Source organism: Heterodontus francisci, chromosome 31 (assembly GCF_036365525.1).
Source record: "Heterodontus francisci isolate sHetFra1 chromosome 31, sHetFra1.hap1, whole genome shotgun sequence".
In the NCBI taxonomy this organism is placed as follows: domain Eukaryota; kingdom Metazoa; phylum Chordata; class Chondrichthyes; order Heterodontiformes; family Heterodontidae; genus Heterodontus; species Heterodontus francisci.
This window is the reverse complement of record NC_090401.1, coordinates 12891471-12916881: the sequence shown is the minus strand read 5'-3', so window position 1 is coordinate 12916881 and position 25411 is coordinate 12891471. Positions and strand designations below refer to the sequence as shown.

General features: G+C 43.8%; 1 protein-coding gene across 1 annotated transcript in view; it reads left to right on the top strand.

Annotated features, from left to right (window-relative positions):
* LOC137347073 (adhesion G protein-coupled receptor B2-like) overlaps positions 1-25411 on the top strand; it is a 1240702-nt gene that overhangs the window by 1032746 nt on the left and 182545 nt on the right. The window contains exon 18 of the mRNA XM_068011112.1: positions 14509-14612. Within this exon, the coding sequence (XP_067867213.1) occupies positions 14509-14612 (104 nt within the window). The remainder of the gene's footprint in view (positions 1-14508; positions 14613-25411) is intronic.

Below are 25411 nucleotides of genomic sequence, written 5' to 3'. Positions count from 1 at the left end.
AAGCAGCTTTGCACTGCACCACCTCAGCATGTGTGGCAGCATTCTGGGTTGGTTGGCTGGCAGGTAACAGCAAGAGCACTGGCGAAGTGGCAGTGCTGTGGACACATGCTGAGAGAGGACAAGAGGTTCATCCTCCACAGAAACTGCCACTGCTCCAGAGAGATGCTGCAGCAGTCCGAGTAATCTGTTGGAGGACAGATTGCTGGACTGCCGTGACACCCTGCAGGCACCTTTGAACACTGGTATCCACAGGCTTGATGGCAGCAAGCTGAGCTTGTGTGACTCCATTCTGAGCTTCCACTGCCACACCCGGACGTGGGTGCCTTCTGTTTTTGCTGCAATCAAAGCTGAGACATTGGCCACCAGATGCTGTATCATGGTTGGGTCTGCAAACGTGCTAATGGAGTTAACCACCACTTAATGCTGGAAAGGATGAACTCCAAGTTCTGTGCAAAGCTCTGCACCAAGTTGGTGCTGGACTGTTCCATGCTTCTTGACATTGATCACAGGCTTTCTGGCAGGCTTGCCAATGCACCAAGCATTTCATTGTGCATACCCATCAGCCTTTTTCAGTAGGTCACCTCATCAAAGTCCTCATCTGAGTTCTCTGCAGAAGAACTTGTCTGCGATCTCACCTTCCGGCAACTTGGCTCCTGCGCTACCCTTGTCTCGTGCTGTAGCTTCAGACCACCCATGCCCGGTGTCTCACCATGTGCAGATCCCGCCTGTAAGTTATCGTCTAAAGTATGCACAGGGTCAGTATTTGAACTGGTGGCTGTGAGTGTGAGAGCGAGTGATAGTGTTTCTTCTTCATCACTGTCTTCCAGCTCTTCCAGTTCTTGCTGTTCCACAACTCCCTGGTCAGGTTGCAGTTCTTGGGTGTCTGAAAGGAGAAAGGCACATGAGTAGGGTTGTGGTGAGGCAAGAGAGTGGAGGATGTTGTGTGATTGCCGTTAAAAGTGATGTCCCTTTAAGATCTTAGTATGCTAATGAGCTAAGTACCAGGATGCAGTCATGTGACTACAAGCCAGAGTCACTCTGCAACTGTAACACCCAAAGTAAGGTTCTGTAAATAGTTTGCTCTGTACTGTACATAATAACTTAGCTGTAATAAACCTATTTATGATTTTCAACCAACTGGACTCCACACATGTGTCGGGTTCGGGTCGGGTAGGGCCCATCTTCTGGGGCCAGCAGTCGGGCTCGGGTCAGGTCGGGCCGAGTCCAGGTCAAGTCGGGTTGGGTCGGGCCAGACACACACGGTAAGTGCTCTGCCGGTAAGTATTAAAAATAAAAAACTTACCTGAGCTGGGAGTCCGGCACAAAACCGAGTCTGCGCAGTGAGCGAGTGACGTCACTATGACATCATCACGCATGCGCTGCAGCTTCCTGGAGGTTCTGTGTCAGGAAGGTAAGTAAAGGGATGGTCGGGTCAGGCTCGGGTCGAGTCGGGTCGTGGCGGGTTCAGGTCGGGTCGGGCTCGGCGCAAAATCGGAGGGACTCTGGCCGGGTCGGGCTCGGGTCCGCTGTGGTTCGGTCGGGTTTGGGTCGGGTTCTTTTTCCCGACCTAAAGCAGGGGCTCTACTCCACACATCTCAATTATGTTGCATCAGACAACCTAAAGAACTAATTACAGGAGAAGCAAGTGGTGTATGCTTATACCATCTGCAGCATGTAAACCAAAAAGGAATGTGGAAAGCGGGGGAAGTGAAACATGCAAAGGATTAGTTATCAGAATACCTTCATCTCCAATTGTTTTTGCCCTGCTGTTAGACACGGACTCAGTGATGGTAACTTAAATGTTAGTGGCCACTGTTTCCTCCGTGGAGGTAGGGAGCTGGTTGGTTTTAAGTAGTGCAGGCCAGCTTTATGTGGTGCTAGATTTACACAAACTTAGGCCCCCTGGTGAGGCATGCAACCACTCAGTAGCACATTCTCCAATGCCGTCACATCTTTCCTAAAGTGTGGAGCCCAGAACTGGATGCAATACTCCAATAACACAAATATCCGATTGATCACATAAACAGACGATGTTGTAACAAAAGAGCATACAAATGTGACACCAGCACGAAGTGAAATCAACGGTGTGGCGCCTTTCTTTCTCTATAAGTTCTACAGAGTGGTCCCCCTGTGGCAGAGGATGAGGTGGAGGCAGCTTGCTCCTTACTCTCTGTCTCTGGCTTCTGTCCTTAACTTGGAGATGCCCATGGAGGCTCCTGCACAAGCTGCCACGCATGTGTCATTGCAGGGGCTGCTTCTGACAATGGGCCTTGGCACACAGTTGGTTCCTGAGTCCGAGGGGGCAAGGGTCAAAGCTTGATGCCGGTGCTCCCTTAGGGGTGGCCCCTTCATCTGCCACTTCGACCATCTCAACCCTTTCCTGGCACCCTTGGATGCTGGATGAGGTCATCAACTGGGACGCAGCTGGCATCCACTCCGAGCAAGTCTGCGCCATCAGCGATACTGAGTCGTCTATGCTACAGAGTGGTTCCATATTTCTGTGCATATCAGTGCACTGTTCCTGCATCCACTCAGAATGGTGCTACATATGGCTCTCCAAGACGTTGCCCAATCTCTCAATGGAGGAGCTCACGCGAGTGAATCCAGGAGTCATGACAGAGATTATGTGCTGCATGGACTCCTCCATTGCCTGCCCATGGTTCCTCAAGGCCTCAGGCAACATTAACAAATGGGAACTTATCTGCCTCTGGTTCTCAAGGAAGGCACCCCTTGTTTGTGATACTTGAGGCCCAGCAATTTTGCCTAGTGAAGCATTGCTGTGTCTGACCTCCGTCCTCTGAGGGGCACTGCCCACAGCTGACTCTGCCTCACGCTCCTCCTCCTGCTCACACGTGATGTGAGGTTCACCCAGTGCTCCCCTTTCGACACTGCTGTGCGGCCTAATCAAGGTGAGTGTGTCTGTGCTGGTGGAAGGTGCCGAGGTGTGATGTGACAGTGCTGGTTCCGGTGAGTCTCCCCCTGCCGAGGACAGCGGCACTGATTGTGCTTGTACACTCTGGTCCTCCTCTGCAGCTGGCCCTGTGGGAAATACGAGAAAGTGGAAATGAGAGCTCATCCAACTCAACAATTGCCCCAGCACAACCATCTTAGATGATAGCAGTCAAAGAGTCACAGCATGCATTGGGTAGGAGTGTCCTCCATGCCCTTCAGCCCAAACTGGAGCAATCAAATAGCCCTGCTTTTCACGGCCTCCTATCTCACCCTCCCCCACCGATTGACTCATAGGAACCTTGGCGATCTCCAGCGCTGCCTCCTCCATTAGCATCAGAGTATGGAGTTGGGCCACACCATCACCCGTTCTTGCCATTTCCCAAGCGTTATGGCCTCTCTTCTCCTGCAGGATGAGGGGAGAGTGATTCATGAGCGGGCTGCTCTCCCTCATCTCTTCCAGCGTGACATGCACTTGAGCTGATGTGCCCCTCAGTGATGTCCCCTTCTGTATAGATCCCTGTATGTGAGAGTGGCTGCCGTCTGCAACTGGACACTTGATCTGACAATGTTACAGAGAGCTATGGACGCTCTTTGAGGTCAGCTTGCATGCATGCTGGTGTTTACACAGTTGATGACCTATCACCCGGATGCCACTAGCCACTCACCTTAACAGACCTTATCAGGTCATTGAATCCCTTCCTGCACTGGGCCCATGTCCTTCTGGTGAGTCCCCAGCTGTTGACCTCCGTAGCCACCTCCAACCATGCCCTCTTGGTCTCTGTTGAAGGATTTCTCCATGTGAAGGCCGGGAAAAGGACATTTCTACCGTCTGCCACAGAATCCGTTAACACCTCAATGGAGGCATCAGAAAATTGTGGTGCTGCCCAGGGACACATGCCCATGCCTGTGCTGGCCCTCTGACCTCCCTGCTGCTCCATACTTTCAAGCAGTGGCAAGCCCAGTTATGGTTGCCATTTGCCTTTTAAAATAGCCTGTTTCATTTGAAAATAGCATTGTGTCAGCAATGCTGGCGCAGGGTTGGGACCAAGAAATGTTCCAGGAGTCAGGTTCCCTACCCAAGAATGAAAATTCAGCCCGTGGTGTCCCGCAAGGATTTGTGCTGGGCCTCAACTATTCACCATATTTATTAATGACTTAGATAACACAATATACAGCCATATATCCAAGTTTAATACTGGTGCACAGATTGGTGGCATAGTAAAGTAGTGTAGAAGGGAGCATAAAATTACAGAGACATTGTTGGATTAAGTGAGTGGGCAAAACTTTGGCAGATGGATTTCAATGTAGCCAGGTCTGAAGTCATCCATTTGCTAACAAAAAGGATAGATGTGAGTAGTTTTTAAAAATTGAAAAACTAGGGACAGTGGAGGTCTCGAGGTTTAGCCTGGAATTTTACGTCCCCCCAAAAGGAGTGGACTGGTGGGGGGGTGTAAAATTGAGTGGGAAGTGAGGGGGGAGGGGGGGCTGTTGCCGACACCCTCCTGCCCCTGCTGCAATCTTGCCAGGGGCGACGATGGCGTGAAATGGGCCCCCTGCCCCAGCTCAATCAAAACCCTTAAGTGACCAATTAACTGCCACTTAAGGGCTACTTCTGCCGCCACTGGTATTTTAACAGTGGCTGGCGGGTGCCTTAGGCCCCCAGAACACAGCCAGATAAAACCTAGCAGTCTCCTTGTGAGCTGTAGGGGCCCTCCTGATCAGGTACCCTATGCCCCACAGAGGGCCCCCCCAAAGCCCCAACTCCCTCACAAAAATAAAGACCCCCCCCCCAACAACCGACCCCCCATTGCCTCGCTGGGATCCGGCTGATTGTCCCCAGCGAGTCGCCAAAACTTACCTTTATTCCAGGGCCGGCATCTTAGAGCAGCACATTCAGGAACCAACCAGACAGCAGGTTATCAGACTTGGTTTTGTGTAATGTGACAGGATTAATTAATGACCTCAAAGTAAAGGCACCTCCAGGGAGCAGCGACCACAATATGATTGAATTTTGCATCCAGTTTGGAAGAGAGAAGAGTGGGTCTAAGACTGGTATTTTAAACTTAAATAAGATCAACCATGTGGGCATGAAAGCTGAGCTAGCTGAAGTGAACTGGGCTACTAGGTTAGGAGATAGATCAATAGAGAAGCAGTGCAGACATTTAAGGGGATATTTCAGAATACTCAGATTAAGTATATTCCTACTGTAAAGAAAAGTTCTAAGGGGCGGACTCACCATTCATGGTTAACTAAATAAGTTAAGGAAAGCATCAAAGTTAAGGAAAAAGTATATAATTGCGCAAAAATGAGTAATAGTTCAGATGCTTGGTCATAATATAAAGAACGGCAGAGAATGACTGAAGGTTAATCAGGAGAAAGAAATTAGAGTATGAGAGGATAAAAGCAAAATACTTCAGATGCTGGAAATCTGAAATAAAAACAAGAAGTTCTGGAAATACTCAGCAGGTCTGGCAGCATCTGTGGAGAGAGAAGCAGAGTTAACGTTTCAGGTCAGTGACCCTTCATCAGAACTAGCAAATATTAGAAACGTATTAGGTTTTAAGCAACTAAAGCGAGAAGGTGTTGATTTGACAAGGTCACAGAGAGAATAACTGACCAGATGGTCATGGAGCAAAGGCAAATGGTATGTTAATAGTGTGGTGAAAGGCAAAGCATTAGTACAGAGAGGGTGTTAATTGACAAAATAATGAACAGCCCTGGTCCCAAACACAAATGTGAGAAAAACAGTGGGTAAGCACAGTAGAAACAAACTAAACAAACTAAAATAAAATAAACAAATAAAAAAGAAAAAATAACTAAAAATAAAAAGGGGGGGCCCGTCATGCTCTGAAATGATTGAACTCAATGTTCAGTCCGGCAGGCTGTAGTGTGCCTGATCGGTAAATGAGATGCTGTTCCTCGAGCTTGCGTTGATGTAGAATATGAGAGGAAGCTAGCTAGAAATGTAAAAACAGATAGCAAGAGTTTCTACAGGTATTTAAAAAGGAAATGAGTAAGTAAACTGAGTGTTGGTCCTCTGGAGAGTGAGAATCGGGAGCTAATAGTGGATAATAAGGAAATGGCGGATGAAATGAACAAATATTTTGCTTCTGTCTTCACTATAGAGGATACAAAAAAATTCTGGTAGTAGCTTTAAATCAGGAGGTGGAAGGAAGAGAAGAACTTGGTGAAATTACAGTCAAAGGGGATGCAGTACTGACCGAACTGATGGAGCAGCAGGCTGACAAGTCCCTGGGTCCTGATGGGCTTCATCCTAGGGTCTTAAAAGAGGTGGCTAATGAGGTAGTAGATGCGTTGGTGTTCATTTTTCAAAATTTGCTAGATTCTGGAAAGATTCAATCAGACTGGAAAGAAGCAAATATAACTCCTTAATTCAAGAAGTGGGGAGGCAGAAAACAGGTAACTATAGGTCAGTTAGCTTGATGTCTGTCGTGGGGAAGGTGTTAGAATCGATTATTAAGGAGGTTATATCTGGGCACTTGCAAAAACTCAAGGTAATTGGGAATAGGCATCATGGTTTTGTGAAAGGGAAATCATGTTTAACCAATTTATCGGAGTTCTTTGAAGGAGTGACATGCACTCTGGATAAAGTTGACGTACTGTACTTAGATTTCCAGAAGGCATTTGACAAGGTGCACATAAAAGGTTATTGCGCAAAGTAGGAGCTCATGGTGTAGGGGGTAACATATTAGTATAGATAGAAGATTGGCTAGCTGGCAGAAAACAGAGAGTTTTTTTATGGGTCCTTTTCTGCATGGCAGGATGTGACGAATGAAGTCCCACAGGGGTCTGTGCTGGGGCCTCAACTTTTTACACTTTATATCAATGACTTTTATGAGTGGAGTGATGGCATGGTATCTAAATTTGCAGATGACACAAAGATAGGTAAGAAAGTATGTTGTGAAGAGGACATAAGGAGGTTGTAGACTGATGTAGAGAGAGGTTGAGTGGGTGGGCAAAATTCTGACAGATGGAATATAATGTGGGAAAATGGGAAGTTGTTCACTTTGGCAGGAAGAGAAAACAGAACGACTGCAGAATGCCAGAGTGCAGAGGGATCTAGGTATTCTAGTGCATGAGTCACAAAAAATTAGCATGCAGGTACAGCAAGTAATAAAGAAAGCTAATGGAATGTTCTCCTTTATTATGAGAGGAATTGAAAATAAAAGTAAAGATATTATGCTTCACTTATGCAGGTCAATGGTGAGACCACATCTCGAATACTGTGTGCAGTTTTGGTCTCCTTATTTAAGGAAGGATATAGATGTGTTGGAGGTGGTTCAGAGGAGGTTTACTAGATTGATACCTGGAATGAGCGGTTGCCTTCTGAAGAAAGGTTGGACAGACTGGGTTTGTTTTCGCTGGAGTTTAGAAGAGTGAGGAGAGACTTGATTGAAGTATATAAGATCCTGAACAGTCTTGACAAGGTGGATGTGGAGAGGATGTTTCCTCTTGTGGGGAGTCCAGAACTAGGGGGCATTGTTTTAAAATTAGGGGTCGCCCTTTAGGGACAGAGATGAGGAGAAATGTTTTTCTCTCAGAGGGTTGTGCGACTTTGGAACTCTCTGCCTCAGAAGGTGGTGGAGGCAGGATCATTGAATATTTTTAAGGCAGATGCAAATAGATGCTTGTTAGGCAAGGGAGTCAGAGGTTATCGGGGGTCGATGGGAGTGTGGAATTCAAAAAACAAACAGAACAGCCATGATCTTATTGAATTGTGGAGCAGGCTCGAGGGCTGAATGGCCTACTTCTGCTCCTAATTCGTAACTTCGTATGCTGCCGCTTCTGGGTGCAGTCCCAGCAATGGCCACCACTCCTGGTGGCGCTGCTGGGACTAAGAGCTGGTGGCTCGCTGATTGGCCGGCAGCTCTTGGAGTCAGATCTTGCTGCCTCAAGGAGGTGGAAGTCCTACCCAAGTCAGATTAAGGGCCTGGGGAGGTTAAAATTCTGGCATGGCACCCCAGGCTTGGTGGAGGTGGGCTCGGCCCTGAATTTTTGGCTGGTAGGCGGGGCCTCCCGCCCAACGTAAAATTCCGGTTTTAGGAACTCTCTTCCACAAAAAGCAGTAGATGCTAGCTCAGTTAATAATTATAACCTGAAAACAATAGATTTTTGTTTGCCAAGTGTTTTAAGGGGTATGTAACCAAGGCTGGTATATGGAGTTAGGCGACAGATCAGCCATAATCTTAATGAATGGTGGAACAGGCTTGAGAGGCTGAATGGCCTAACTCCTGTTCCTCTGTAGATATCCTATTTCAAATTATTAGAAGATCTATATATATTTCATATCTAGTTATTTATCGGATGTCACTGATTGCTTTAAAGTTGGGTACTGCATTAGGGGAGAGTAATTCTTAATTGCTTATGACTCTGCTAACTTCTTTCATACATGTTGGATGGGATAAACATTGTTTTCTGGTGTGCAGAATGTCACTTCAAAGTTATTATTCTTATGCAAGTACAGTTTGACTGCAAAGGAAATAGAAACCATTATGCAGATACAAATTGCTTTTTTTAATAAATTTAAATAAAGGCTTAATAAATTGCAAGAATGGGCCTGGGACTAACATCTGGGTGAGTTCAGGACACCTTCATTTCAATTATTTCAAGGTTGTTTTATCAGTTAGAATGGACATTTTCTGACCTCATGTACCCCAGTTTTGAACTTTAAAATGCTTAAAGGTTATATCACAAACCCTATACTGGAGCCCTTGTGGAGGTGACCATGTGATCATCAGATAGAACTTTACTTTATGTTTTATGTTTTGGGCACCAGTCCAGGTTCAGTATGACTGGGAGAGTTAATGAGGTATCAAATATTTTGTAATTTTGTATCCTGGAAGAAATAACATCAGCTGTTTACTTTTTGCTGTTAATAAGTATAATTTGTAGTTTATAGCCTGAATTATACAGTATGAAAGAATGCTTATTCTTCTATTAGCAAAAGAATTGGAGAACATGGGAGTTCACTGGGACCGTGTTATAACGCAGTCTGCTATAGTGTGGAACTTAGTATAACGTGGATCCTTCTTGGACCCCAAAATTTTCATTTAAATTTATCATTTCAGAATGTATTTCAGAACATTGTTGAAGTATAAATGCTCCACAATCGATTTAGAACCAACCAATGACTAATTAAGGCGCCATTCTTCTCTGTATAAATACAGGTCAAACTTGCACTGTTATCCAAACAACGATCAATGCGAAATCATGTATGCTGAATCACCAAAGAGAAAATATTACACCATCGGCAAGACGCTGAAAATCATTGCCCAGATCAAAGAAGGCGCTACACAAGCATCCATTTTGCAGAGAATGGGGACTGCTGAATCAACGCTTGGTGGGTGGCTTAAAGATGAAGAGAAGTTGAGAAAGGTGTCGATAGAGATGAATGAAGGTGGCCAAGCAAAAAAGAAAGACTGATATGCCGACAACATACCTCTTGACAAAGCTGTATACATGTGGTTCACCCAACAGGGAGCCAATGGTGTACCTGTATCCAGTCCTGTTATTCAAGCGCAGGCCAAGAAGTTTTGCCACCAAATGAATGAAAATACCAGGACCCCAGTGGAGTTTGCAATCAGCAAAGGATGATTAGCAGGATACAAGAATATTTTGCAAGCGACTTTCAGAAGAGATGATTCAGCCACCATATAATTTCTCGCTGAATTAAAGAAGATTTTACACGAAGGAGGATACAGTGAAGAACAAATCTACAACTGTGATGAGACGGCCCTGTACTCCAAAAATGTTACCAGAGAAGGCATCAGTGACAAGAAACGACACCAACAAAATGTCCGGATTTAAACAGATAAAGACAAGGTTGACAATACTCCTTTGCTGCAACAAGCCCGGGCTACACAAGCTGACTCTTCTCGTCATCAGAAATTTCGCCAAACCACGTTGTTTCCATCAGCTAAACCTAAAATCACTACCATGACAATACTCAAATAGCGTGCCAAAGCCTGGATGACTTCATCAATTTTCCAAGACTGGTTCCACCATGGATACGTACCAAACATCAGAAAACATCTCAGACAGAGCAAACTACCAAAGAAGGCCATCTTGCTGCTTGACAACTGCCCTGCACACCCACCCCCAGAGAACCTGTTAACACGAGGTGGGAACATCAGATACGTCTATCTACCGAAAAACACGTCAAAAATTCAACCCCTTGACCAAAGCATCATATCGACCATCAAACGTAACTACAGAAGAGAATAGTGGACAGTAAGGATGACGTGACAACTTTCCTGAAAAAACTGAACATGAAAGAGGGAAGCTACATGTGCAGCCGTGCCTGGCAAGAAGTGATAATCAACTGTATCAAAAACTCCTGGAAAACGCCCTGGGTGCTGTATTTGAGACGGAAATCAACAGCGATGACAAGGACAATTTTGAAGGCTTCACTGAAGAAGAAATACTTGAAAGTGAGAAGCAAATTGTGGATTACGATGGATTCATTGCCCACGATCTAAAGAACACCAGGTCTGTACTAGAATTAGATTCTGACTGTTATGTCTCCTGGTTCCCATAAGTTAGAAATAATCACACTTTAGACTTGGAAAGGCTGGAGCTTTTTGTTTATTCCATTCAGGCTACCATACTGCTTGGTAAAGACTGCCTGTAGACTGGTGTAGTGTTACACATCACATGACTGCAGTGAAGCAGTGAAATGTGACCCCCTGGAACACACTTACAAATGATAATTCGTTCCCAGCTAATTAGTTCCTAGCTCTTTACAACTAATATAACAATACATTAAATTGACGATATCATTGCATGACTGAATATCAACACCCAAGAAGCTACCAATGAGATGATGACAGATGATGAAATATTTGCTGATGGAACTGATCCAAACCCTCTAGATGTCCGGCAAGCTGAAGAGGATGAGGATGACACTGAGATCGGGCCACTGCCCTCATCCCATACAATCTTCCACTATCTAGAAGAATCGCTGAGATGGTTGGAAGCCAATAAAAACTCAACGACTGCATCTGTGACACAGCTTCAAAACATCCTACATCTAGCAAAGGCTGTAATAGTGAATAGTTCAAAATGACTAATTTCTTCAACATGCATTCACCCATTCAATAATGACCGTCTGTGGTTTTAAGTAGTCTGATTGAACATGTATATTCACATTTCTGTTACCAGAAGAAATAAAATTTAGTTTATTTGAATTGATTGTCTTCATTTTATTTTTTAACCTGAGATCAGATGGTTTGTCCCTTTATGAGGCTGTTTTAAGCAGTTTATCTATAGTTCTGCATTATTCTGGCTACTGGCCTGGCACTTTTGAAAGGACTACATTATAACGCAGCCTCAAGATATAGACCCCGTGGACTGTGTTACAGCAAGGTCCCAGTGTACTTGCACCAATTCTGGAAACATCTTACAGCAATAATGTCTCTGTTAAGTATCATCTCTATAAAGTCACATTCATGTCCTTTGGGAGCAATGTTTGGTACTGAGTTCAACAAAATATCTCAGTGAAATGTAAAAACTAAACAGGATTTGAGCTCATGAAATAAAAAGCAGAAAATTATGGAAATACTCAGCAGGCCAGGCAGCATCTGCGGAGAAAGAAATGGAGATAACGTTTCAGCTTGATGACAATTCATCAGAATTGTTAGAAATATAATAGGTTTTAATTAAGTAAAGTGGAGTGGGGAGGGTGAAAAAAGAACAAAAGGAAAGTTCTGTGATAAGGTGGAAAACAGGAGAGATTAAATGACAAAAGAGTTGGTGGTGCAGGGTCAAAGGGTGTGGTAATGGGACAAGTTAAGAAGCAAAAGATATGATTAGAGGAAGTGGAAATGGCAAAATGATGAACAGCTGCTGTCTGAAAGAAAAACAAGAAAAATGAAAGTAAAACCAAAACCTGCAAAGAAAAAGGAAATAAAATGAGGACAGAGATTACAGTCTAAAATTGTTGAACTCATTGTTGAGTCAGAAGGCTGTAAAGTGCCTACTCCAAAAGCAAGGCCTTTGACAAGGTCCCGCAACATAGGCTGGTCCAGAAGGTTCGAACACATGGGATCCAGGGTGAGCTAGCAAATTGGATGCAAAATTGGCTTGGTGATCGGAGGCAGAGGGTGGTAGTGGAGTGTTGTTTTCAGATTGGAGGCCGGTGACCAGTGGTGTGCCGCAGGGATCGGTGCTGGGCCCTTTGTTGTTTGTCATTTATATTAATGACTTGGGTGTGAATGTAAGGGGCATGATTATTAAGTTTGCAGATGACACCAAAATTGGTGATATAGTGGACAGTGAAGAAGGTTGTCTAAGGTTACAACAGGATATAGATCAACTGGGAAAGTGGGCAAGGGAGTGGCAAATGGAATTTAACGCAGACAAGTGTGAAGTGATGCATTTTGGGAAGTTAAACCAGGGCAGGACATATACAGTGAATGGCAGGGCCCTGGGGAGTGTTCCTGAGCAGAGAGACCTTGGGGTGCAAGTACATAGTTCCCTGAAAGTGGCAACACAGGTAGACAGGGTGATGAAGAAGGCGTATGGCATGCTTGCCTTCATCGGCCGAGGCATTGAGTACAAGAGTTTGGACATCATGTTACAGTTGTACATAATGATGGTTAGGCCGCATTTGGAGTACTATATGCAGTTCTGGTTGCCGCACTACAGGAAAGATGTGATTAAGCTAGAGATGGTGCAGAAAAGATTCACAAGGATGTTGCCTGGTTTGGAGGGCTTGAGTTATAACGAGAGATTGGATAGGCTGGGTCTGTTTTCCCTGGAGCGAAGGAGGCTGAGAGGGGACACGATAGAGGTATATAAAATTATGAGAGGCATAGATAGGATAGATAGCCAGAGTCTGTTTTCCATGGTAGGGGTGACTAAAACTAGAGGGCATAGATTTAAGGTGAGAGGGAGGAGGTTTAAAGGGGATCAAAGGGATAAATTTTTCACACAAAGAATAATGGGTATCTGGAATGAGCTGCCTGGGGAGGTGGTGGAGGCAGGAACAGTAGCGACATTTAAAAGGCATCTGGACAGGTACTTGAATGAGCAAGGCATAGAGGGATATGGAATTAATGCAGGCAGGTGGGATTAGTATAGATAGGCATTATGATCGGCAGTGGGCCAAAGGGCCTGTTCCTATGTTGTATGACTCTATGAGGTGCTGTATCTTGAGCTTATGTTGAACTTCATTGAAACATTACAGAATGCCGAGGACAAAGAGGTCAGCGTGAGAGCAAGGTGGAAAAGTAAAATTACAGCCATCTGGAAGCTCGGGGTCATGCTTTCGGACTTTCCGCAAAGTTGTCATCCAATCTACCTTTAGTCTCCCCAGTATAGAGCTGACCACATTGTGAGCAGCGAATGCAGTATACTAAATTGAAAGAGGTAAATAAAAATCACAATTTCAACTGGAAGGAGTGTTTGGGGCCTTGGATGGTAAGGAGAGAGGTGGTAAAAGGGCAGGTATTGCACCTCCTTGTGCTTGCATGGAAAGGTGCTGTGGGAAGGGGATGGGTTGTTGGGGGGTGATTGTGGAGTGGACCAGGGTGTCGTGGAGGGCTAGGTCCCTTCGGAATGTTGGAAGGGTGGGGGGTAGATATATTTGGTGGTGGCATCATTCTGGAAGCGGCTGAAATGGCGAAGAATGATGCGTTGAATAGGGAGGCTGATGGGTAGAAGGTGAGGACAAGGGGATCCTATCGTGGCTCTGGGAGGTAGGGGAAGGAGTGAGAGCAGAAGTGCGGGAAATGGGACAGACAAGGTTGAGGGCCCTGTCAATCACAGTGGGGAGAGGAATCCTTGGTTGAGGAAAAAGAAACACGTATTAGAAACACTGGTATGGAAGGTTGTATCGTCAGATTAGATGTGGCAAAAACGGAGAAACTGGCGGAACAGAATCGAGTCTTCACTGGAAGTAGGGTATGAGGAAATGTAGTTGAGGTAGCTGTGGGAGCCATTGGGCTTAAAGTGAATAATTTGTTGCTAGCCTATCCCCAAAAATGGCGACAGAGAAGTCAAGGAAGGGAAGGGAAAAGTTGGAGATGGACCATGGGAAGCTGAGAGAAGGGTGGAAACTGGAAGCAAAGTTGATAAAAAAAATTCTGTTCAGAGCAAGAGCAGGAAGCAGCACCAATACAGTCATCAATGTACCAGATGAAGAGCTCAAGGAAGGGGTCCGAGTAGGACTGGAACACAGAATGTTCCACATAACCCACAAAAAGGCAGGCATATCTAGGACCCATGCAGGTACCCATGGCAACACTTTTTATTTGGATTTATTTTTGATTGGGTGACGGCTTTGCGGAACACTTCCATTCAGTCCACAAATATAACCCCGAGCTTCCAGTCGCCTGTTGTTTTAACCTATTACATTTCTAACTTTTCCCAGTTCTGATGAAAGGTCTTCAACCTAAAACATTAATTCTGTTTCTCTGTCCACAGATGCTGCCTGACCTGCTGAATATTTCCAGCATTTTCTGTTTTTATCACAAACAGTAATGTGTTGCTCCATCCTGGAAAAATCTGACTTCCCTTTTTTGATTTATTTTTCAGGGCATGGATAATACAGGAGTACCGTCAGTCCCACTGATGATAGGGTGTGGAATTGCCTGTATGGCCCTTTTAACATTGCTTGCTGTATACGCTGCTTTTTGGAGGTACTGTGCATCAGCCTAATGATTACATATGAAATGTCAGTTGTTAAAAATGCACCATAATAATATTGTTCCGTGTGTGGTCCAATTCACTGTGTTCTGATTATAATATACGTGGTCAACTATTCATTAACTCTGTTATCAAAGGAGATAGTAGTTCAGTTATCAACAACACACCTTTTGAAGCAGTGTGACAAAAATGAACCATTTATATCTTGTTATTTTATTACCCAATTTTTACTTTACTGCAAGCTACAGGAATATACTGTACAGCCTGGTGGGCCAAAGGTATTAACTTCGGTTCCTGTTGAACAAAGGGATTTTAAAATGTATTGAATGCAGACTCATTAGTTTCAATCTGTTGAATAGCTGTCTGCACAATTTCCAACCATCACAGATTTTACTAAGTGATTGGAGACAAGTGTCCGAGGCAAATGACAAACTGTGAATTACCACTAAGGTACTCATGTCCAAGACTCCTTGTTTCAGTATATTTTCAAAGAATGTTGAATGATATATATATCTGACCTTACATTTGTCAGTCAGGGTGTTTAAAGCCAGCAGGAAGATTGAACTAGATCCAGCTGAGGTAATTTTTAACCACTTAAGTAGTGAGTGGTCATGCTTCAAGGATTAGTGTTATGTTCAGTGGTAATGCAGGAGAACAATTATGTTCATGATTACAGTAAGTATACTGTTTGTACTGAATGCTGTTCATTTATCTGCTCAACGTTAAATATATTTGTCTGTGGATTCAGAGCCTGAGCCTCATTTTTTTTGAGTGTTTATTCATCTGCCCCCTGAAAACAGAGATACTTTGCAATAAAGCAGAATACAGGGGTAAGGGTTCAATGTTCAGTTTCTTGTTCTCACTAGATGTACCTAGACAATGAGCAGATACGGACACACTCTGGTCAATAGGGCACTCAAAGTTCACTTCTGGGAGTGGTCATTGATACTAAACCCAAATAGTGTAAAAATCCAAAATCGTAACAACTATCTGATCATCAGGACTTTCAAACAAAGGTCTCATAATCAGTCCTCCTTTTAAAGAGTGCCTCCTGCTCTCAGGACTAATTGCATTTCATTATTTAGGATTCCTTTTGGTACTATCAGAAAGAAGGTGATCTTACCAGGACTTTTTTTTTTAATGGGGACTGTCATCACTTGTTTTTGTGAATTATCAGAGGAAACTAACTGGCAGGCATGACTGTGCTTATCGACTTGAGAGAACTGAAGCAATATGCAGAGATAGAATGACATGATTGTTGGGGATAACATTCTCTCTATTGACGTTAATTAAGCTGCTTCATGCTCCTGACCTCAAGAACTGTTGTCAAACAGTTGGGCTCAGCAGTTGACTGTACAGTTCTTATCAAACCAGTATGGAACTCTTGGACTCAATGTCCATTGATATCAAATTGTTACATCCCATCCCATGGGACTGTGCCCAAGAACAGAACCTGGGATCTTAGTCTGCGGGGCTCACATACTCATTGGATAAACATGCAGAACCCTCAGCAGAGCCTATAGGTCAAACATGTGATGAAAATGCTCACTCTTGCAGTTCGCTTTGAGCAGTTGGTAGCAAGTTACCTCCAATGCCAGTTCTATTTCTACCCATTTGCATGCTTGTCCAATAACCAACAAAGTGAATATTTCCCTCTGGCAGGATGGTGGGTACTTTTTAGCTATAATGGGGAGAGCAGAATGCACCAGTTTGATGGAGCACTTCCCACTTACTTAGAACTTAGCAAATTGCGCAACAGGCTTAAATCTTTATCTCTCATAAATTCAAGCTCATTTCCTATTAATTAAGCATAACCCACTTGAATAAATTAAGCTGCATAATGCACATGTCTATCTGTAAAAAAAATCATGAAGTATTGGCCCAGATTTTGCTGCTAAAATAACAGAGTTGAATGGTGCTTAGAGATTTGTAAAATTTTACATTCTTGCTTCACTCTTATTTTCTGTCTTTTTATCTCACTCAATCCAATCTTTCATTCCCTCTCTTTAAATTTTTCTCTGTACCTGATTTGACTGTAAATCACCCTGTTCCTCTCTCTCAATCCTAAATCTTGTTATCAAAGTGCTTCCATTTTTAAATATTTTTTTTGAGGACTTGTGTTTAAAAATTGTGGAAATTGATTCATTTGAAAGACTGAAGAGATTCCACAGATGCTGGATTGTGGCTTTAGAAAAAAGTCACAGGAAGGACTTGGGACTTGGTTTAAAAGCAAACCCTTACTAGAAATCACATGTCTTAAGCTACGTAAACAGCAGGAGCCTTGGTGACTAAGGGAGTTATTTACAGAGAAGTGACGTGACAAGATTTATGGTGGTCAAGAGTTAGTTTCATTTTGGATATTGTTTTGAGTCAGTTGGGGGCAAGCCTACTAAGAGAGAAGCCACCAGATCATCTTTTTTCCACCTCTTTGAGAAACCCTGAGAATCCAGTGTGATAGCTAAAACCCTGATGCAGTGATTTCTCCTAGAAAGCCTGCCAGACTAATCTTTACCGTTGCCTGAAGAGAACTGCTCCAAAAATATCCCAGTGACAGCTGATGTATCGGGACACCATAGTAAAAGGGACAGCTGAGACCATTCCACATCTTATCCTTTTCCTTCTTCAAGAATTAACTAGTATTTGGCAAAAGTATTTTTTGTCTTTTTTGTGAAGAGATATTGACAGAGAAAATCTCTTTATTTTTTTCTTTAACCTGTGTGTGTGCGTGCGTGTGTGCGCGTGCACACGTGCGCGCAGGAGAGAGAAAAGCCAAAAGAAAGAGAGGAAAAGGAAAAAGAAAGAGCATTTCAAAGGGAGCAAGCAGAGCGGCAGGAGAGAGAAAGGGCAAGAGAACAGAGGAAAACGAGAGAGAAAGGGAATACCAGATTTGAAGGCTGGAACTAGGGAAAAAAAGGATGCCCTTGACCCTGATGAAAATTCAGGTGGGGAAAGACCTGACTCCAACCTGGCACAGTGGCGCAGTGGTTAGCACCACAGCCTCACAGCTCCAGCGACTCGGGTTCAATTCTGGGTACTGCCTGGGTGGAGTTTGCAAGTTCTCCCTGTGTCTGCGTGGGTTTCCTCCGGGTGCTCCGGTTTCTTCCCACAGCCAAAGACTTGCAGGTTGATAGGTAAATTGGCCATTATAAATTGCCCCTTGTATAGGTAGGTGGTAGGGGAATATAGGAACAGGTGAGGATGTGGTAGGAATATGGGATTAGTGTAGGATTAGTATAAATGGGTGGTTAATGGTCGGCACAGACTCGGTGGGCCGAAGGGCCTGTTTCAGTGCTGTATCTCTAAATCAAATCAAATCAAACCCAGTACCCAGTGGAGAGCAATTTAAATTTGTGCAAGCCCTTCCGAAGCTTGAGGAAAGGGCCATAGAGGCATTTTTCATTTCTTCTAAAAAGATAGCGAAACAGATGAGGTGCAGAGCTCATGAAGTTTATGCTATGCTTTCTGAGAAGGCTTCTGCAGATTATGAGATGTCAAAAAAGGCTATTCTCACTGCTTATGAGTTAGTTCCTGAGGCTTACAGGCAGAAATTTCAGAACTGCCGCAAAAAGCCTGGGCAGACTTATATAGAATTTGAGAGGGTAAAGCAAATTAACTTTGATCGTTGGATGCAGGCACTAAAAGTAGAAGCCACGTATGAGACCGTTAAGAAAATAATTCTCCTGGAACAATTTAAAAATTCACTCTCTCTATTAGTAAGAACTCACATAGAGAACCAGAAGGTTTCAACAGCCAGTCAGGCAGCTGAGATCGCTGATAATTATGAGCTTCTTTACAAGCCTAATCCCTTTTTCTGTCAACCCCAAAAACCCAAGAAGGATAGAAGGTGGGAGGGTGAAAGGAAGGCAAGTTGCCGGTGACAAGAAGGGACAGCATGGAATTCCTCCTCAGGCCAGAAAGGAAGATACTGAGGGTGGAAGTGAGGTGCCTAAGTGTTTCCATTGTCACAAGATGGGACACCTTTGTGCAGAATGCTGGAAGTTGTGGGGTAAACCCATGAGATTTTTTGGGGTACATAAGGCCAATGCAGAGAAAGGTGCCCTGCCCGAGAGTATGACAGACCAAGTTGTACCTCTGACTGCAGCTGTAAGGGCAAGTACAAAAACCGCTGTGAGTGTGGGGGACATGTGCAAGATTCTTGAGAGTTATAGAGAATTCTTGTCAAAAGTAAAAGTAACTCCTTATCCCTCAAGTGAGGCAGGTGAACCTGTAGTTATACTTAGGGATACAGGAGCCACCCAAACTCTTTTGCTGTGGAAGGGCATAACTTTTCCACCAAAGAGCACACTGAATGCCAAGGTTTTAATGAATGGTATCAGCGGGGAGTATATACCCATACCTTTGTATCGGGTGCACCTGGAGTGTGACCTAATGTCTGGAACGGTAACTGTAGGAGTTGTCCATAGTTTGCCTGTAGACGGAGTTGACCTACTCCTGGTGGATAATTTGGCCGGAACAAAGGTAGTAGCTTCTCCAGTAGTCACGGAAAGCCCAAGTGAAGTCAAGGAGACAGAGCAGCTGCAGGAAAAAGTTCCAGGAATTTTTCCTTCATGTATAGTGCCCCGAGCAATGGCCAAACAAGTTCCATTGTCAGAGGTCAAATTGGCAGCACAGACAGGTAGCCAAATGTCTGAAACTTTCTTTGGTGATTTGGACAATCCGAAGGAAATGTTCAGTAAGTCTTCTCTGATCAAGGCTCAGCAAGCCAATCCAGAGTTAAGTGGCACAATCGTCTGTAACTGAAGCTGAAGCAAAGGGAGTTCCAGAAGGCTACTATATTAAAAATGGGATTCTGATGACGAAATGGAGACTTCTTCACAGACAAAGAATGGACGGGTGTTCACCAGATAGTGGTACCGCCCAAGTATTGCCGGGAAATATTAAGGATAGCCTGTGAAATTCCTATGGTGAGACATGTGGGGATTCAGAAGACCCAATCACATATAAGTTGACAGTTTTACTGACCAGGTCTTTCCAAGGACGTGGTACAGTTTTGTAAAGCATGCCACACGTGCCAGATTGTGGGAAAACTGCGACCTGCCATAAAACCGGCACCTCTAATTCCCATACCAGTTTTTGGGGACCCATTTAGTCGGGTGTTGGTAGACTGTGTGGGACCTTTGCCAAAAACAAAAGCGGGACATCAATACTGCCTGTGTGGAGTTTGCAAGTTCTCCCTGTGTCTGCGTGGGTTTCCTCCGGGTGATCCGGTTTCCTCCCACATGCCAAAGACTTGCAGGGTGATAGGTTAATTGGCCATTATAAATTGCCCCTAGTATAGGTAGGTGGTAGGGAAATATAGGAACAGGTGGGGATGTGGTAGGAATATGGAATTAGGGTAGGATTAGTATAAGTGGGTGGTTGATGGTCAGCACAGACTCGGTGGGCCGAAGGGCCTGTTTCAGTGCTGTATCTCTAAAAAAAAAAATTTGCTCACTATTATGGATATGGCTACTAGGTTCCCAGAGGTCATTCCCCTAAGAACTATTTCCGCTAAGGTATTGGTAGAGAAGTTAACCCAGTTCTTCACTCGATATGCACTACTGATTGAGATCCAGTCTGATCAAGGTTCCAATTTTATGTCTAAAATTTTCCAGGAAGTTGTGAGTAATCTGGGTATAACACAGTTAAAGCCCTCAGCATACCACCCACAGACACAAGGGACTTTAGAACGGTTCTATCAGATCCTCAAAATGATGATCAGGGCATATTGTCATGAATATCCCCATGATTGGGTCAAAGGGCTGGATTTCATCTGTTTGTCACCAGGGATTCACCTAATAAGTCTACCGGTTTTAGGCCTTCTGAATTAGTTTATTGTCATGAGGTAAGAGGTCCTCCAAAACATATTAAAGGAAAGACTTTAGAACAGAGGGATGAATCTTTTATGTCAAATTATGTATCTGTGTTCCGGGAGTGGCTCACGAGATCCTGCAAAGTGGCTCAGGAACATCTGAAAGCTTCCCAAACAACCATGAAGAAATGGGCAGACAAGCATGCCAAGACCCGAACATTTCAACCAGGGGAGGATGTGTTAGTATTACTGCCTTTATAGGATGAACTACTGAAAGCACAGTTTAGTGGATCATATAGAGTAGTCAGAAGGATTGGTAAAGTTAATTATTTGAGTAACACCCCAGATCGCTGGAAAAAGAATCGGTTGTGTCACATCAATATGTTGAAACAATATCACCACCGGGAAGAGGATAAGCAAGAACAGGTATGTAAGGTAGTAGGGAAAATGAAGGATGAAAGGTATAGTGAAGGATGAAAGGGATAGTGAGGATGAGGCAGAAGGAGGCCTAGACAATTCTCAAATTGAACCTCCTACTATTCTGTTAGCTAATACTGAATTGTTAGGGAGATGAGACACTATGCTTTCATACTTAGATGCAGAACAACGAGAAGACCTGACAAGACTACTCACAGCATTTAAATGAGTCTGCAGGGACAAACCAAGATGTACAACCTTAGCTATACATGATGTGGTTGTAGGAGAATCCTCTCCTATAAAACAGCATCCCTATCACTTAATTTTAGAGAAAAAGGCCCAGGTGAAAGCAGAAATCCAATAAATGTTGGAAAACCACCTAATTGAACCCAGTCAAAGCAGCTGGAGTTCCCCAGTCGTGTTACTGCCTAAGCCTGATGGTTCAACTAGATTTTGCATAGATTACAGAAAGGTTAGTGTCATAACAAAAGCAGACTCCTACCCAATTCCTCACTTGGAAGACTGTATTGAGCTGGCAGTGCCACATTTCTTACAAAAATAGATTTTTTAAAGAGATACTGGCAGGTTCCTTTAACACCCCGCACTAAAGAAATATCGGCCTTTGTCACAACAGACGGTCTTTTCCAATGCCGAGTGATGCCATTCGGGCTAGAAAATGCCCCAGCAACTTTCCAGAGACTAATGAACCAAGTGGTAGTCAGTGTTCCTAACTGTGTGGTTTACCTTGATGATGTGCTGGTACACAGTGACACTTGGAAGGACCACATGAAACAACTAAAAGCTCTGTTTTGAAAATTACAGTCGGCTGATTTGGTGGTAAACCTTGCCAAAAGTGAATTTGCAAAAGTGCGGGTAACCTACCTAGGACATGTAGTAGGGCAAGGAGACATGTTGCCAAGAACAGCAAAAGTACAAGCATTGATGGAGTTTCCTGCCCCTAAGACTAAACGAGAAATCATGAGATTTTTGGGGGATGTGTGGTTACTACCGCAAGTCTGTGCCAAATTTCAGCACAATAGCTGCTCCACTGACAGATTTGCTGCAAAAATGAAAGCCAAGATAGTGTTGTCAGGAGAGTGCCAAGCATCTTTTGAGAGGCTGAAAAGCATTTTGATCATTGATCCTATGTTGGCTGCCCCAAATTTCACTGAGCCGTTCAAGGTAGCAATTGATGCTAGTCACCTGGGGGTCGATGCAGTCCTGTTACAAGAAGATTAATCGGGCATAGAAAGGTCAGTTGGATACTTTTTCCAAAAAGATAAATTGATACCAAAAGAGATACTCAGCAGTGGAAAAAGAAACCCTGGGCATACTACCTGCTCGTAAACATTTTGAAGTATATGTCTGCCACAACTACAGAAAGACACTGGTATATATTGATCGTAACCCCCTAGCCTTTGGGGAAAAATTCAAAAACCAGAATGCCAGACTATTTCGATGGAGTTTACAATTGCAGCCCTATCACTTAAAGATTATCCATATTGTGGGGAAAAACAATGTAATTGCTGATGCTTTGTCTAGAATTTAACTTTGCTTTGAGTTATCCGAGTACAAAGATAGCACAGGGCATAACTATATTAGTTACAGGTAAAGAGTGAATGAGAATGAGTGTGTAAATGTGATTCAATTTTTTTTTCATCTTCTGTTTTTTTCCTCACTTTGGGCTGGTTTTTTAAGGGCCAGCTGCCGAGATTGGCAGCGAGCAAAAAAATGGCGGCCCACGCATGCGGGCTGCACGCCAAGAGCCACCGCAAACTCCTGCGTGGCGTCTCATTAAATAGCTGGGGCGGCCCGCCCTCCTCAGTCACATGGAGGGGACGGGCTGTCCATCGCCATCAATGGCGTCAGCTGCCTATGCACAGGTGCTGGTGCCATTTTTAAAGGGCAACCAACCCTGCTGGCAAATTTAAATTTTTAAAGATACACACCCCCCAAAATTTGTTAAGTAAATTTCTAATGCTCCTTTCCCACCCCCCAATAACATTATATATTTGCCCTTCCCACTCCAAAACACTCACCTTTTAAATCTGACTTTCCCTCCCCCCCACCGCAGACTGCACACAGTTTAAAGTTCACCCCTTCCCACCATCCCCATACCCATTACATTTATTTCACCCCGTTTCCCCCCCCCCCACCCCGCCCCGCACTGAAAATTTAAACTTCTCCCCCGACCCACCAGTGTCACGCCAGCTTTCCCCAATGGGGAATTGAAGGCACTGGAGACACGGCCGCTGCGCCGAAGATCACGGCAGGCCCGGAGGATTTCAGGTAATATAAAAGCAAAATACTGCAGCTGCTGGAAATCTGAAATAAAAACAGAAAATGCTGGAAATAGTCAGCAGGTAAGGCAGCATCTGTGGACCGATCTCTCCACAGATGCTAGCTGACCTGCTGAGTATTTTCAGCACTTTCTGTTTTTATTTAAGATTTCAGTTAAGTTTATTTAAATGTATTCAAGTCATATATTTAAATATTTAGATTCAGTTCCCGTCGCCCAGTGGCGGGGGGGCCATCACAGAGCCTCACCGCTGCCAGGAGGATCAGGCTGCACCCTCCCGGCGCGGCCTTCCTGGTGGCCATTGCCAGATCCATATTCCGGCCCCCCCCACCCCCTGCCACAGAGCCTGACGTTGTGGGATTGGTAAAATCCAGCCCTTTGTAATGCAATACATTTAAGAATGATGTTTCATTCCTCCAAGAATGGAGGTGTTATGAAAGTGCTTCCATTTTTTAATATTTTTTGAGAACTCTTGTTTAAAAATTTTGGAAATTGATTCATTTGAAAGACTGAAGAGATTCCATAGATGCTGAACTTTGATTTTTCTTTAAAAAAAAAAGGTCACTGGAAGGACTTGGTTTAAAAACAAATCCTTACTGGAAGTCACATGTATTCAGCTAAGTAAACAGCAGGAGTCTTGGTGACTAGGGAGGTTATTTACAGAGAAGTGACATGTCAAGATTTATGTTGGTCAAGAGTTGGATATTGTTTTGAGCCAGTTGGGGTAAGCCTGCTAAGAGAGAAGCCACCAGCTCATCCTTTTTCCATCTCTTTGAGGGTTAATTTAGAAGGGAACTTTCATATTTCAACCTGTGTGTTAATAAGCTTTGCATCTTTATTGAATAAGTCTTGTTTTATAATAAATAATTGTGTTGTTTATTAAAGAAACCTGGTTGATGGATTTTAATCTGAAACTAAAATAGACAAAGTATATAGGCCGTATCGGTAACTGGGTAAAACATTGAAATATATGTTGTGTCCCGTGGAGAAGTGGAACTACAGAAAGACAGTGCATTCCTCCAGCCTCGGTCGTAACAATCTCATTGGTTAACGAGATAGACTGTTGGTCCCGTTGTTCAGCAAGATCCCAGATTCCCCGTTATCAGCTCGCACTTCTAGCAAAGAATGTTTGAGGGAAAAAGTCTAACTAATGAGGCACGATTCTGAAAAATCTGGGCCAATATGTCCTGCAGACTGATACAGCTTTTATTTACCTTTAACTTTATGATCCATTTCATCTCCTGATCAAAGCAGAGGAAATCAAAATTCCGGTAGATTTGACAGGGCAAGATGCTCCATCCTTAGATTTAAAGGTAACCATCCTCCAGTCTGAAAAGCAACCATTTACCACGACACGCTATGTTCGGTGCATAAGCCAATTTTTTACCCAAGCTGACATTGCCCCCCCTATTTCATGAGCTTCAATTTTGATAACCAGCCTTTTATACGGTACTGTGTCAAATGCTTTCTTAAAATCTGTATAGACAACTTCCATTGATGTCCCTTTATCAGCCTTCACCCATCATTTCATTACAGTTTTTCCTGTCAGTCTTTGCTTCCATTTTACACTGGGTAGATTTCCCCTCGTCCCATTAAAGTTAGCCCTCTTGCAATTTAGAAATTCTATTTTAGATTATTCCTTGCTCTTCTCCATTACCAATTTAAACCTTTTGATACGATGATCACTCTTACACAAATGGTCCCCAACATCAGATCCAGCAATGCCTCCTTCCTAGTCGAACCGAGAGCATTCTGGTCAAAGAAGTTCTCCTGAACACATTTTAGAAATCCCTCGCCCTCCTTACCCTTTAACTTTATCCCAATTGATATTTGTCACCTCCAGACATGACTATTACACAGATGCTGCCTGACCTGCTGAGTATTTCCAGCATTTTCTGTTTTGATTTTGACTGTTCCAATGCTCTCCTGGCCAGTCTCTTCATCCTCCTCCCACTGTAAACTTCATCTTTTCCAAACCTGTGCTTCTTGCATTTTATCTCACACGAAGTCCCATTCACCCATCATCCCTGTGTTCACTTACCTACATTGGCTCCCGGTTCCCAAAAATCTCCAATTTAAAATTCTCAACCTTATGTTTAAGGATGGGAGGATTTGTAATTTCTGTGAAGAAGGGACTTAAGGACTAATGGTGTTTCTGACAAAGGGAGACTTTGAAACAGATGTGAACATTACATTATTAAGTTGAGTTCTGAACCCCTAACACTGGGGAGTCCTCCAAGTGATGGGCTGGAATTTTATACCCT